Source organism: Porites lutea, chromosome 1 (assembly GCF_958299795.1).
Source record: "Porites lutea chromosome 1, jaPorLute2.1, whole genome shotgun sequence".
In the NCBI taxonomy this organism is placed as follows: Eukaryota; Metazoa; Cnidaria; class Anthozoa; order Scleractinia; family Poritidae; genus Porites; species Porites lutea.
This window is the reverse complement of record NC_133201.1, coordinates 35,705,720-35,720,759: the sequence shown is the minus strand read 5'-3', so window position 1 is coordinate 35,720,759 and position 15,040 is coordinate 35,705,720. Positions and strand designations below refer to the sequence as shown.

The 15,040-nt window shown below is 38.6% G+C and overlaps 2 protein-coding genes across 2 annotated transcripts in view; both read right to left on the bottom strand.

Annotated features, from left to right (window-relative positions):
• LOC140928869 (uncharacterized) overlaps positions 1-742 on the bottom strand; it is a 1,714-nt gene extending 972 nt beyond the window's left edge. The window contains exon 1 of the mRNA XM_073378679.1: positions 4-742. Within this exon, the coding sequence (XP_073234780.1) occupies positions 4-558 (555 nt within the window). The 5' untranslated portion in view covers positions 559-742. The remainder of the gene's footprint in view (positions 1-3) is intronic.
• A 10,125-nt stretch (positions 743-10,867) lies between these two features.
• On the bottom strand, positions 10,868-13,653 carry LOC140949216 (ZP domain-containing protein-like). Its single transcript, XM_073398447.1, has 3 exons — positions 13,043-13,653; positions 12,056-12,372; positions 10,868-11,343 (listed from the first exon to the last, which is right to left on the bottom strand). The coding sequence occupies exons 1-3, from the start codon at positions 13,594-13,596 to the stop codon at positions 11,204-11,206; spliced, it is 1,011 nt and encodes a 336-aa protein (XP_073254548.1). The 5' UTR covers positions 13,597-13,653; the 3' UTR covers positions 10,868-11,203.
• Positions 13,654-15,040: the final 1,387 nt, after the last annotated feature.

Genomic DNA, 15,040 nt, shown 5'->3' with positions numbered 1-15,040 from the left:
AACAGGTCGGCATATTGGCCTGACAGTCCCATCAATGAACCCAAAACAGTTGTTTAAGGGAGCTCCTTGTGCGGACACAGCATCAGCATACGCTTGAAGGAGAGGAGGACTCATGATCTGATGGTTCCACTGTGTTAATCGATGACCATGGTTATCATAAAGGTAGTCAATGACACAATTAGTGATCATACTAAGTTCGGGAACGGGTCTACCGAATCTCGGTATGAGGTCACTGTAGCGACAAGGGTATGCTGTTCTCCTAAGTAGCATACAAAGGCCCTCAAGCTTGTTTGCCACGGTTCTTTGAGAACATCTGAATGTTTCGGGCAACCCAAGAACCTCCGCCAACACTGGGATATCGTTCTTGTTAAAACGAAATTCCGCCTTGCATTCCGGCTCCTGAATTTCATCTAAGTTGAATCTCTGATAGTTTTCGTAGTTGAATTCGGGGTTTCGCGATGTGTTGTCGTCCAGCAACAAAAGCAACTCTTCGTCATTTATAACTTTCATATCATGGTTTAACAAAAGCATTTCCCGAGCTTCTTTAAACGAAGACATTTCCAACAGCTTTTCCAGTTTTTCGTTTCAGTGCACTGAGCAATTCAACACTGTACGCGTCCGTCGTGAAAAAGGAACACACGCTTAAGTTAAAAATTTTCGCGCCACAAACGCCGTTCTCGATCCATTCCTCTCACGGAATGGAGACCTCCGTCGTGAAAAAATGTTCGTTGCTTAAGCTCTCTAGTATTGTGTTATCGCGACGCAGATATCGCCATCCGCATCTACTATATGCGCTGCACTCAACGTGCGGTTTTAGTTTTAAGAACTCAATGGGTCTTGTTCGCAAAGGCATTTCTTGCCCAACAAGGTACTGAGTTATTAAAAGATACATGCAAGAGTAGCTAAAATTTTATGGATAACCAGTTAACGAACAATAGAAACGACTACCGGCGGGAGCACACTTGTTTGGTATATCAAATAATTGCATGTTGTTCCACATGTGCGGAAAAGAAATGCTTGAGCTAGAGATGTATAATTCAGAAATATGCTTTTAATTATAAAACAGCTTATTTCATTCCGTTGAAAGCAGCCTGGTAGTTTGATTCACATTATTGACTTACGATTTTCGGCGGGGGTAACACTCACTTTCTTGGTCGTTACCTTAATGACACAGTACAATGACAGAGGTTCGTTAAGCCAGCCGTAACAAAGACAATATTCAACTGTAAGATCTTTGGATTAGCCTCAAATTAAAAAAGTGCTGTGTCTCGGTAGTCTAATTCGTTCCGTCAAAAGTGCCAATAACGCTTCCTTGTGTGCTATTGGAACTTAACGTTAGCGAAGAAATTACTAATAAGTTTAAAGAGGGTATGTCACGATATTAGCTATGTCTTTAAAAAGCTAAAACGTTTCTGGCATCAATTGAATTGATATAATAATGGTTCAGTTGTGTTATTTGAGACTATAATTAGGCATTGAAACTGTTTCCTTTCATCTCTTGAAACGGATGGCAAGGATGGGAATAGATTGAAAGTTGAAATTTTTGGGCTAAACTTTTCAAGTTTCAATGAAATGCCGGCAAAATCCAGCAAAAAATTATTACTACGGCTAATGCTCCCTTGTGAAATTTGTTTGAAATCTTCTTCATAACGGGAGCATTTCTTTGTATGAATAAACGCATCAAGAAATGATTTCAGCTCATGGTTGACCTATTAGCTGACAGCAATATATATCCTAGTGACAAAGCCCGTTTAAATTGAAAAATAGTAGGTTATTATCAAATAAATACGCCACCCAAGCATTATGTCAAAAGTTATAAAATGAACTTTTCAAAACCCACAATTTCAGTCCGTTTTAATTAATCTTCTTCAAGTTTGTCAATTTGCGTCTCCTTTCGTAACTGCTGTACTATTTACACCTTCGTTTGTTGTTTTGAGCTGTAAATTACTATTTTTCACCCAATCTGCCGCAATTCGTACAATTTGAATTTCTGATAATTTTCGTGATAATGCTCCTTTAAACCATCAGCGTCCTCTCAATAGAACTACTTTAGAAGAGGCCTCTAACTTTAGCATAAGCTAAGTATTTGCTTTAACGCGATTAAACATTAAGGACTCCTAATATAAGGCTGACATTCGTTAGAGTTTCAACCAACAACAGGAACAACACCACGTATATTTGTAAGCAATGGTCGTGATTAAGTCAATAATTATTAACCGGCCAATATTCATCAACAGTGATAAACCGGAAAAGTAAGTTTATTTCAGGTCTACAATTGTACCACAGATCTTTGAAATCAAAAGCTGTATTCGTATTTTTAAGTCTTGCGATGAGGAACTATTTAATTCGTTTAGATTTTTGAGAGTGAATGAATTGACATAAAAGGCTCTAGATTCTTGAAGAAGGAGTTTACTACGAAAAGAAAAATATTACTTAAAAATGACAACTCTTTTAAATAGTTGTTCCTGGTCATTTGGAAGTGTTGTTTTGTAGACGAAAATTTCTCGCCGACAAACGCGCGGATGCATTAATTGTTTGCATCAGCTGTAGCTATTCAGTTACCTTCGTTTTCATGCAGTATACAGGCAAAGATGAAGCGAATGTCCGCTTTTCGCCCGCAAGAAAAAAAAAACTGATACCATAGGTATTGATCACGAAAGGTGGGCAGATATTGGCATCGTGCTTTAACTTTCCGTATCCTGTCCATTATACACGTCTTAGTGCCAAGCGCGAGTAATAACGGATTTATCCATGAACTGATCACTTAATTGTTATTCTTGGAGGTTTGAGTGGATTGTAACCAAATTCCGTTTCTAGGTCAAACCAGAATATTCAATTAGGTTACTTACTAAGGAACAAAAAATAAAGAAATAAAGGAGAAACAAGAGAGAAATTACATAATTTAGTTTTTAAAGGAAGGATTTGTGTGTTTGTGCACGTCCATCAAAACGTCCGACGCCTCCCCCGAAAGACAAGTGCGCCAGTTTTTTTTTTCTTCATTAGCACGTCACAATTGTAAAACCTGTGGTGAATCAAGTGCCTAAATAAACCAATTTCGATCATACGTACAGAGACTACTACATTTTGTTCGTAAAATGGTGGAAGACGCTAGAATTAAGTGAGGTAGTAATCATTGTTCAAAAGTTGGTTTCGATATTTGAATATTATGTTGTTTCTCTCAACCACAACAACCGCAGACTTGACGGAAAATAGGCACGTATAGAGTTGTAGTTTGAAATTTGCTTGAGAGCTAAAAAAATCAACGAAACGCTCATTGAAACAGTGGTCTTCTTGTTTTTCAAAATTAAAAATTTGTTGCCGTTGTTTTCTATTTTAGTGAATCTACCCTTTGAAGCGATTGTTAAGGCATTTCATTGTAGTAGTTGTTAATTAAACGATGGACTGGTTTTGGAATTTCGCAAAATGCATTTCCCGAAAAAATGGTACTGAGGTTTCGGCCTTTAATTTCTTTGTCAAGTACGACCGTTAAAAGTTTAATAATTGACCTTAATACTTGCTCAGTAAAATGACGCAAATCAAAATGTCGTTTTATAGAATAGAACTCCTAAAATTCCAGCTGCTCTGAGGAAATACCTTTCAAGAGGTTATATTTGACGTTTCTATTAGTCAAACTATTCAACGATCAACAGAATAAAAAGTTAACGCTAAAACGAAAGGCACCGCAAATGGTTGCTCCAAAAGTCGAGCCGCGAAATCGAAGCGCGTTACGTGAAAATATTTGTGGTAAACCCGAAAATGAGGAAGAAAATGGGAAAATAGAAGCACTATGCTATCCCCTGAGCGAGTCAAGTGCAAGGTGAATGGCTTCATAACAACAATCAAGAATAAGCTTCAAGAAGTTTATTTTTTTTTAATTGCTGACTCACTCTTAATGATAACGCATTTAATATTTGTCAACAAATGAAAGTTGTCTCAAAAACGAGAACAACGCATAACGGTTTCTGAGGAAAGATTCATTTTCAAACATGAAAAGATATAAATCCAATGGTTGAGCGGTTTGTCAATGAAGCATGTGAATAAAAGACAGCACACGCCATCACCTTACCGGATAAAACAAAATCCTACCGGAGTTTCACAGGTTGCATAAGCAACAGAGATATTTCGAGTCACGTTTAAGGCAAATGGCAAACGGTAATAGTCAGATTTAAGTTGGGAAATTCTCACAGTGGAAAGTGAGCAGAAAAAAGCTATCTAAAACAATCCTTATTGACAAAACTTGCCTGAAACTACAAAATTTGTGTAGACGTAATGAACTGGGAAACGACAAGTAAGGCGAAAACTTGGTCATGTGAGACAAATTCACGTTTGCTGTTTCCCGTAAACGTGTCTCTTAATCTCTCTAATACAGTGAGGTTTTACGCCAGTTTTCTCTTCATCAGTTACTTCTACAACGAAGCGGTTTATTTTATCTTTCAAGTAACCAAGTTTTAATCGTTTAGGCATGCGGAATAAGTCTGGATTGTTGAAATATTAAGGACAGTATTCATGATTGTCACACTGGGCTCTCATTGAACCAAAAAATGTATTTTACCAGAATTAAGACAGGAGTCAATCACTACAAATAGATAATAAGAGTTTTATGAACTGACAGAAGGCTTCCCATATCTTTTCATATGCCAGTTTGGACGAATAGGTGCCCCCTTTTATATAACTACTTGAGAACATTACTTCCCGTTTCTAAAACCCTTGGGATGTAGTTTGTGAATAATATTATGAGAGAACATCAAGGATTACCGGAAGAGACGTTAAAGGCCCTTTGAACTATACACGAACCACAAATTTCATTGTGCTTTTGTGTACTTGGACTCGTGAAATCCCTCTCCTTCTATATACTTGAAGCCCATAACAGCTACCCTTTTCTGACAGAGCCTTTCCAAAGCGGCTGATTAGTGAGAGCGTGCCCAGAAAAGGCCGAACCTGTCGCAAATAATCCGTCAAGCATTGGGGAGAATTTTCTTGTCAAACTCTTTTTAACCATTTTAAAATTCACCTGATTCCATCGCAAATCTATCTCGTTCTCATAACGGGCTAGAGAGCTTCTGGCTTATTACTGAATGAAATAAATTTACAGGTTTATTCTAGCCCACAGGTGACCCAACCAATCGTAATAGATATACAAGAGTCCCAGCGAGAAATATCATAGAATATAGTACTTTTGAGAGAAATTCTTCAATATCGTAGAATCATGCCGAATCTGGTATTGTTTTCTGTCCTTTGACGAGGCTGTTCCTTGTGTTCAGCTGGTGAAGTGTGGCGCGAAATGGATAGCGATGGAACAAAAGGGAAGAAAGGACGAGGAAGAGAGGGAAAGGGAAGGGGAAAGGAATTTAGGCGCGAGCCCGCGCGCGTGGCTGAGGGGAGAAGGGAAACGCCTGAAGGACACCACAACCCACTTTCCTGCTTTATCACCAAACACTGAACTCCAAAACCTTTAAACCTTTTTTATGTTTTTTTTTGTTCCTTTTTACAGCTTTTATCTAGAAATTAAACCTATTTGCTACAAAAACTTTAGTGTTTACTGTGAAGTCCTCAATTTTGAGTTGTTAGTGTTTAGATATCTTTTGTGAAGTGTATCGTGGTCAAAAATACTATTGTGTTATCGCGACGGAGATATCGCCATCCGCATCCACTATATACGCTACACTAAGCGTTCGGTTTTAGTTTTAAGAACTCAATGAGTCTTGTTCGCAAAGGCATTTCTTGCCCAACAAGAACTGAGTTATAAAAGGATACATAGAAAAATATGCTCAAGAGTAGCTAAAATTTTATGGATAACCAGTTAACGAACGATAGAAACGATTGCCGGCGGAAGAACACTGGTTTGGTATATCAAATAGTTACGTGTTACGTTAATGATACAGTACAATGACAGAGGTTCGTTAAGCCAGCCGTAACAAAGACAATATTCAACTGTTAGACCATTGGATTAGCCTCAAATTAAAAAAATGCTGTGTCTCGGTAGTCTAATTCGTTTCGTTAACAGTGCCATAACGCTTCCTTATATATATTCGCTATTGGAACTTAACGGTTAGGGAAGAAATCAAATTACTGAAGTTTAAAGAGGCTATGTCACGATAGTAGCTATCTCTTTGAGAAGCTAAAACATTTCTGGCATCAATAGAATTGAAATGATAATGGTTCATTTTTGTTATTTAAGACTATAATTAGGCATTGAAAATGGTTTCCTTTTATCTCTTGCAATGGCTTGCAAGGATGGAAATGGATTGAAAGTTGATTTTTTGGGCTAAACTCTTTAAGTTTCAATGAAATGCAAAAAATGCAAAAATGCAAAACCCAGCAAAAAATTATTATGGTTAATGCTCCCTTGTAAAATTTGTTTGAAATCTTCTTCATAACGGGAGCATTTTTTGTATGAATAGAGGCGTTAAGAAATGATTTCAGCTCATAGTTGACATAGTTGACCTACTGACAGCATTATATCCTATCTGAAAACCCAGGATTTCAGCCCGTTTTAATCTTCTTCAAGTTTGTCAATTCGCGTCTCCTTTCGTATCAACTGTACTATTTACACCCTTGTTTGATGTTTTGAGCTGTAAATTATTTTTTTTCACCCAATTTGCCGCAATTCGTACAATTTGAATTTTCGTGACAAAGCTCCTTTAAACCATCAGCGTCGTCTCAATAGAACTACTTTAGAAAAGGCCTCTAACTTTAGCATTAACTAAGCATTTGCTTTAATGCGATTAAACATTAAGGACTCCTAATATAAGGCTGACATTTGTTAGAGTTTCAACCAACAACAGGAAAGATACCAGGTATATTTGTAAGCACTGGTCGTGATCAATAATTATTGACCGGCCAATGTTCATCCACAGTCATAAAGCGGAAAAGTAAGTTTATTTCAGGTCTAGAATTGTACCACAGATCTTTGAAATCAAAAGTTGCATTCGTATTTTTAAGCCGAGTCTTGCGATGAGTATTTAATTTGTTTATACTTTTGAGAGTGGATGAATTGACATAAAAGCCTCTATATTCTTGGAGAAGGAGCCGTTACTACGAATAGAGAAAGGTTACTTAAAAATGACAACTCTTTTAAATAGTTGTCCCTAGTCCGGTTGATTGTTTTGTAGACAACAAATTCACGCCGACAAACGCGCGGATGCATTATTTGCATCAGCTGTAGCTATGCAGTTACCTTCGTTTTCAAGCAGTATTCAGGCAAGATGAAGCGAATGTCCGCTTTTTGGCCGCACGAAAAAAAAAATTACTGATTCCATAGGTATTGATCACGAAAGGTGGGCAGATATTGGCCTCGTGCTTTAACTTTTCGTATCCTGTCCATTATCAACAGGTCTTAGTGCCAAGCACGAGTGATAACGGATTTATCCATGAACTGTTCACTTAATTGTTATTATATTCTTGGAGGTTTGAGTGGATTGTAACTAAATTCCGTTTCTAAAATAGGTCAAACCAGAATGTTCAATTAGGTTTTATACCGATGAGAACAATTTTACGCACACTAGTTACTAAGGTACAAAAAAATAAAGAAACAAAGGAGAAATAAGAGAGAAATTACATAATTTAGTCTTGAATGGAAGGATTTGTGTGTTTGTGCACGTCCATCAAAACGTCCGAGGCCTCCCCCTTGAGGCAAGTGCGTCATCTAAAGGTTTTTTTCCTTCATTAGCGCGTCACAATTGTAAAACATGTATATGCATCGATCATGTGGTGAGGCATGTACCTCAATTAACCAATTTCGATCATACGTACAGAGACTATAAGATTTTGTTCGTAAAATGCTGAAGGACGCTAGAATTAAGTGAAATAGTAATCATTGTTCAAAAGTTGTTGTCGATATTTGAATATTATGTTATTTTAGCCCTCAACCACACAACCGCAGACTTGACCGAAAAATATATAGGTACGTATAGGGTGCTAGTTTGAAATTTGCTTGAGAGCTAAAAAAATTAACAAAAAGCTCATTGAAACAGTGGTCTTCTTGTTTTTCAAAATTAAAAATTGGTTGTTCTTGTTTTCCTTTTTAGTGAATCTACCCTTTGAAGCGATTGTTAAGGCATTTCATTGTAGTAGTTATTAATTAAACAATCGACTGGTTTTGGAATTTCGTAAAATGCATTTCCTTTAAAAATGGTACTGAGGTTTCGGCCCTCAATGTCTTTGTCAAGTGCGACCGTTAAAGGTTTAATAATTGACTTTAATAAGTGCTCAGTAAAATGACGCAAATCAAAATGTCTTATGTCCTAAAATGTCCTTAAATGCCAGCTGCTGTAAGGAAATACCTTTCAAGAGGTTATATTTGACGTTTCTATTTATCAAACTATTCAACAATCAACAGAATGAAAAGATAACGCTAAAACGACGGCACCACAAATACTTGCCCCGAAAGTCAAGCAGCGAAATCGAAGCGCGTTACGTGAAAATATTTGTGGGAAACCCGAAAATGAGGAAGAAAATGGGAAAATAGAAGCACTATGCTATCCCGTGAGCGAGTCAAGTGCAAGGTGAATGGCTTCATAACAACAATCAGGAATAAGCTTCAAGAAGTTTACTTTTTTTAATTGCTGACTCACTCTTAATGATAACGCATTTAATACTTGTCGACAAAGGGAAATTGTTTTCAAAAAGAAAACAATGCATGACGGTTTCTGAGAAAAGATTAATTTTCAGACATGAAAAGATATAAATCCAATGGTTGAGCGGTTTGTCAATGAAGCATGTGAATAAAAGATAGCACGCGCCATCAGCTTACTGGATAAAACAAAATCCTACTGGAGCTTCACAGGTTGCATAAGCAACAGAAATATTTCGACGAGTCACGTTTAAGGCAAATGGCAAACGGCAAAAGTCAGATGCAAGTTGAGAAATTCTGAAAGTGGAAAGTGAGCAGAAAAAAGCTATCTAAAACAATCCTGAAGCTACTAAAATTTGTGTAGAAGTAATGAACTGGGAAACGACAAGTAAGGCGAAAACTTGGTCATGTGAGACAAATTCACGTTTGCTGTTTCCCGTAAACGTGTCTCTTAATCTCTTTAATACAGTGAGGTTTTACGGCAGTTTTCTCTTCATCAGTTACTTCTACAACGCAGCGGTTTATTTTATCTTTCAAGTTACCAAGTTTTAATCGTTTAGGCAAGCGGAATAAGTCTGCAATTGTAGAAATATTAAGGACAGTGTTCATGATTGTCACACTGGGCTCTCATTGAACCAAAAAATGTATTCTACCAGAACCAAGACAGGAATCAATCGTGATCACTACTAACAGATAATAAGAGTTATATGAACTGAAAGAAGGCGCCGCCCTAAAGTCTATGCCCCCTTATCTCTTCATATGCCAATTTGGACGAATAGGTGCCCCCTTTACATAACTACTTTTTAGAACATTACTGCCGTTTTCTAAAACCCTTGGGATGTAGTTTATGAATAATATTATGAGAGAACATGAAGTATTACCGGAGGAGATGTTAAAGGCCCTTTGGAATATACTCGAACCACAAATTTCATTGTGCTTTTATTTACTTGGACTCGTGAAATCCCTCTCCTTCTATATACTTGAGGCCCAGAAAAGCTACCCTTTTCTGACAGAGCCTTTCCAAATCGGCTGATTAGTGGGAGCGTGCCCAGAAAAGGCCGAAAGCTGACGTTAACCTGTCGCAATTAATCCGTCAAGAATTGGGGAGAATTTTCTTGTCAAACTCTTTTAGACTATTTTAAAATTCACATGATTCGATCGCAAAAACTTATCTCGTACTCACAACGGGCTAGAGAACTTATTGCTTATTACTAAACGAAATAAACTTACAGGTTTATTCTAGCCCACAGGTGAGCCAACCAATCGTAATAGATATATGAGTCTCACGGAGAAATACCATAGAATATAGTATTTATGTAAAAGGGAGAAATTCTTCAATAACGTAGAATCATGTAATCTAGTACTGTTTTCTGTCCTTTGATTAGCCTGTTCCTTGTCTTCAGATAGTGAAGTGTGGCGCGAAATGGATAGCGGTGGAACAAAAGGGAAGAAAGGACGAGGAAGAGAGGGAAAGGGAAGGAGAAGGGAATTTAGGCGCGAGACCGCGCGAGGGAGAAGGGATGTGGGGAAAGCCTGGAAGATCTCGAAGGACGCCATTGTTTTCAAAAACGAGAAACTAGAACAGCCAGGCTCATTTGACAAAATTGTTATCATCATTTACCATCCCATAAATGTTCGGGAGAGTGGACACAATCTTTCAAAGAGACGATTTCTGGATCGTTTTTGCGGACAAGCGTTGCCTTTGGATACCATGGAACAATCATAACCAACGCTTGTCCACCTAAACTATCCCAGAAAGCACTGCGCCGAAAGCTTGTGCCCATTTTCCCTAAAGTTTATAGAGTAGGGAATGGTGCCTAGTTTTAAAGAGGGCTGTAATCCTTCAAACTGATCAGGAAAACATTTTCAATAGTCGAGTGTGATAATTAGGTTTACAACGAAATGTTAGCAGTTTTCGGAAGAGTTTCTTGAGGTTAAGTTTTTGAATTATATAATTTCAACCTTATTAAACCAGTATAATTTACATTATAGCCGTGTTCAAATTTGGCTTATCGTCGATACTACTTCGTACTCCAAAAAACACAGTCTATCTGGGTACTTTGCGATGGTATCAAAGGGAACAACTTTTTCAATTTTAATTTCGAACAGAAAAGAAAGTTCACAAAAAGTCGATTGTCCATTGCAGTAACAGAGTCTCCTAAGAATATCTTTTAATAGTGGAAAGCACTTTGTGGCTCTTTATGACGTTAAGTAAGGCATACTAACTTTGCAGGGGATCCTCCATCTACTGATATGTTTAACAGCTTTATTTTAATTGAAGAGGATATGTGCGAGTGACTAGTACGCTTTTTATTGCGGTATCTAAACTTACTTAACTGTTACACTTCAAAAGATAATTATTATTTATCTTTTTTTGTGCCAACAAAAGGGTTAATTAACACTGCTCAGATGAATTCCAGTTTTGTATATTTAATTACAAATATAAGGTGTTAAATATAAAGTGTTAAACTAGAAACCTTTCACATTTGGTATTCAGATGCTTCGGACCTGGCTAACCACAAACACTTGCCAATAAGACTACATTGTATTTGTTGAGTTCCTCAATTAATCACAGAAAATCTCCTATCCTATCACGTATAACATTACAGAATTCAAACAAAAATGAGATTTCTAGTCTTCAGCGGTAACAGTGAGTCGCTGGTAATCACGCACAGCTCCTCGCTTCCTACTGTTCCGTGCGAAATAAGACACACCCATGACGCAAACGGCAGCAACCACAGCCATGGCAGCGACCAAGGTAGGAAACGTACCTGTAAGAGTACAATATTGTACAGTTAATCGTTTGAATCCCGAATATAACTGATGTCACGAGTGGACACGGTGGAATAGGTGTTTTTAGTCCTGAATACAACGGATGATACAGGTGACGAAAGTTGCGGCACCTAGGTGGAAGTTGCTATCAAAAAACTTTGACATTTTGGTGATGATTATTGTACTTATCGTAAACCTACAACCCACCCCAGTTGTAGGCCTATTTACCTGTAAACAAAAAAATACATTCTTTTATAAGGCCCCTGGATTCGGGCCCACCGGCGGCTTGTATTGAAATGAAATCAATTTTTTTGAAAAGCTAAAAAAGCAAGTAAATTTAAATACTATTTTGATAAGCACTAATTATGTAGCTTGTTTTGAAGCGCTTTTTTTAGTCCGGTTATAGACCTCTCCGTTTATAAGCCCTCTTAATACCCCTTACAAAGTTGTATAAATCCAGGGCTTATAAGCAGAAGTTTACGGTAATGTTGAACTGCCTCATCAGTCGCTATCACGCAACGCTCCTCCCTACAAACATGACGTGACCAAACGTGACGACACAAACAACGCCTGCGGAACAGACTAACAAATATTGTCGAATCGAAGACGCCATTCGTAAACCAGTACTAGCAGTCCAATTGCCGTGATAAATGTCAAGGTGACCGTCGTGAGACGAACAACAAACATTGAATTCACGATTAATAAACTCACCACTTTTTTCTGTATCACTCATGTCTTTCACTGTTTCCTCTACTTTCGTTTCTTCTTCGTCATCTCCACGCATGAATGGTCCCTGAGACACGTGTACTTCCTCGTCCTTGGATACTTGAGTTGCCACGGCCCTCCTTTTTCGTTGAACGCAGCCCTGCGCACAACGTGAGTTAGGATCGGTTGCGTTACAAATCAAGACCTTACAGTGCAGGTAGACGAACTGATTGTCACCTATAAAACTGAAGGCCTCAAATTTGAATTTCTGCATACGCTTGTCCAATGTTCGAATGTCCATTACGGTATTATCTACTGCACATCTAAAACAGACAGAAAAACACAAGACTCACAAGTTTTCTAAGGCAGCGTCACCCGAGTGCTTAGAGCACTGGACGTGTAATCAGGAGGCCCCGAGTTCAAGTTCCGCCCTGGCCCTGGTTGTTCAAAAGATGGATAGCGCTATCTATCGGATAATTATTAGGGAAACCAATTGCGCTATCCAGTTGATAGTGATTTATCCAGTGGATAGCGCTATCCACCTTTCGGACAACTGGCGCCTAACCGCTAGCTGGCCTTTGTTCAGGATCGCCCCGAGTTCAAATCCCCAGCCACGCTTGTAAATAGCCAACTGGCCGGCCTCCTACCAGTTGGGATTTATAACCTTGATATTTGGTATTATTATACGTTTCTGGGCCGTACTGCCCACCTACCCCTCCCCTATGCCAACATTAACACTTCCTTCTCACTTAGGGTAAAATGTTGGCTTAGGGGAGGGTTAGGTGGGCAGTTTAATTGCCATCGAAACTAAAGTGTTTGCGTTTGCTGCTCAAGAGAAGCAAACTGGGACGAGTTAACTTTCGCTAAGACTTATTGGCCAATAGCAGACCGGCGCGTCTTCAGTAACGATCCCAAAAGCAATTGGGGACGCTCGCTCACTTCCTCGTCACTTACAAGTTGCAGTTATATACATCAAGATGAAAATATGATTACCCATCCTTAATGAGGTCGTATCTCAATCCCCTGCTGAAAGGGTTAGGGTCTGGTGTAGCCCAGCAATCTACTGCCAGGACGCGAAGCCTCTCGTCTTCTGTATCAACGCTGACTTTCACATACAGTATCTTCCTCAGCGGTACCACAATCGGGAAGTCCTTTTTCTTGTACGGGAGTTCGAATCTAGGAGTAGGAAAAATATCCAGTACCAGTACGAATTTTCCAAATCCTTTCTCCGAAAAGACGATTTTCTTGCTTTTGACTTGAAGGCCAACGGCGGATACGACTCCCATGTTGGAGTAGTAACAGGCGAAGGGGATTTCCACTTCCCGAATTCGTGTGATGATCTGACCTGGCTTGATGGGAATCTCCTCCACCTTGTTCATGTAGCAGACAAAGCCCTTGGTGTGTCGTTTGACTGTGTCACATCCAGTGAGATTTGTGCTAAGAATGAAGTGAGTACTGGTTTCCGTGGCTCCGCAGCTCAAATCACGGAGGCGAAGATGCTCTCTGTCCAAACCCTTAAGAAGAGCCTTTGGAAGGCTGATCGACATTTCGTTCTGTTCACAGGTGACATTGACCGCTACAAAGATCAGTTTATGGGTTAGAAGGGAAAACTAAATCGAATTTATAATAAATTCAGATATAACGCTCACTCTGATTGGTTTAAAACGCGTGCTTTATGAGAGTATCAAACATGGAGCTAAGGCTGTCACGCCATCTGCCAATAGTATCTATTACTGTGCTGATATATGCATAATAATAATAATAATAATAACAACAGTTATTTCTAAACTTCGCCATTTCCATTGCTGTCCAATTGCGCTTCACAACAAACAAAGAAGCCTTGACTGGACCCTGTTTTGTTGTGAAGCAGTTTGGAAGCGGTTTTTCGGAAAAGTCGACAGGAAGTAGCGGGAAGAAACACGCAACTATGTCTTGTGTTTTCTTCTTTATTTAGGCTTATTTATATGTTTAGTAAGAAAGGTTACTTGTAAAGACACCAAAGGGTTTCGCGTTCAGAAACAGTAAAACAAGTTGTCTTGACAGAAGGTGGTGTTAATCGAAAAAGCAAACGGCTTTCTTAGTTGTGAGTTTGATTTTGGTCACTTTATAATGCTTCGTGCAACATTTTGACATAATAAATAAAGAAAAATGATTAATTTCAAGCTCAATTACATTTAGTTAGCAAGCCTCAAGCCTCTCTTTTATTTATTTCACAAAGTACGCTCTCGACGCTGCCGATACTAGCAGTTTGCAGAACATGTGTTCAACATACAACGGTAGTACGTGACCGTGCTCCTAAGAGCCGTCTGCTTAATTAAGCTCATGGTCAGTGGATAGAGCACAGGCCCAATTTTCTGGTGGTTAAACACCTGATTCAATAAAGATTGCTTTGGGCATTGGACAACTGTGCACTGGTCGTCACTCAAGTAAAACATAGCAGTCAGTGAGTTCTGAATGCCCAAATGCCTAATGCTCAATTGCCGCTAATGACCAATTACCAGAGCAACCCTCGATGACCAAGCTTGATGGATCAAGGTGGCTCGTTCTATTTTTGGCGTTTTCATTGACCTCAACTTCGTCACAGTTAATAAAAACGCAAAAATCTAGGTCAATATTCAGCCATGTTGAAGCCTCACACTTGGTCAATAATTACGCAATGCCACATTTTTTTGTTTCTCGACCGTGAAACGCTGACTATCGCATTAATCATAACTGTAAGAAAAGTTGCAACTCTGATTGGCTATCAACTTTCCTGAATTCAGCACTAATAGGACTGTGCACGTAATGCCAAAGTAATTGGACAGTATGAGCCATCGCACGCGCGCACTTGAATGGCTATTTTTCACTGCCAGCAAAAAAAAACTCTCGGAATTTCTTGTGTTTTAAGCTAAGAAAACCTAAAATATTACAAATTTTGTTATCGTCCAATTCAGTCTGTAGTCATACTCGCGATAAGTTGCAGTATTATTAGACCTTTTTTTTATTTCATGA

Coding starts and splice junctions, on each gene's coding strand:
- LOC140949216 (XM_073398447.1), bottom strand. CDS start 13,596: ATGTCGATCAGCCTTCCAAAGGCTCTTCTTAAGGGTTTGGACAGAGAG. Junction 12,373..13,042: donor TACGACCTCATTAAGGATGG/GTAATCATATTT, acceptor TGTCTGTTTTAG/ATGTGCAGTAGATAATACCG. Junction 11,344..12,055: donor GAGTGATACAGAAAAAAGTG/GTGAGTTTATTA, acceptor GTACTCTTACAG/GTACGTTTCCTACCTTGGTC.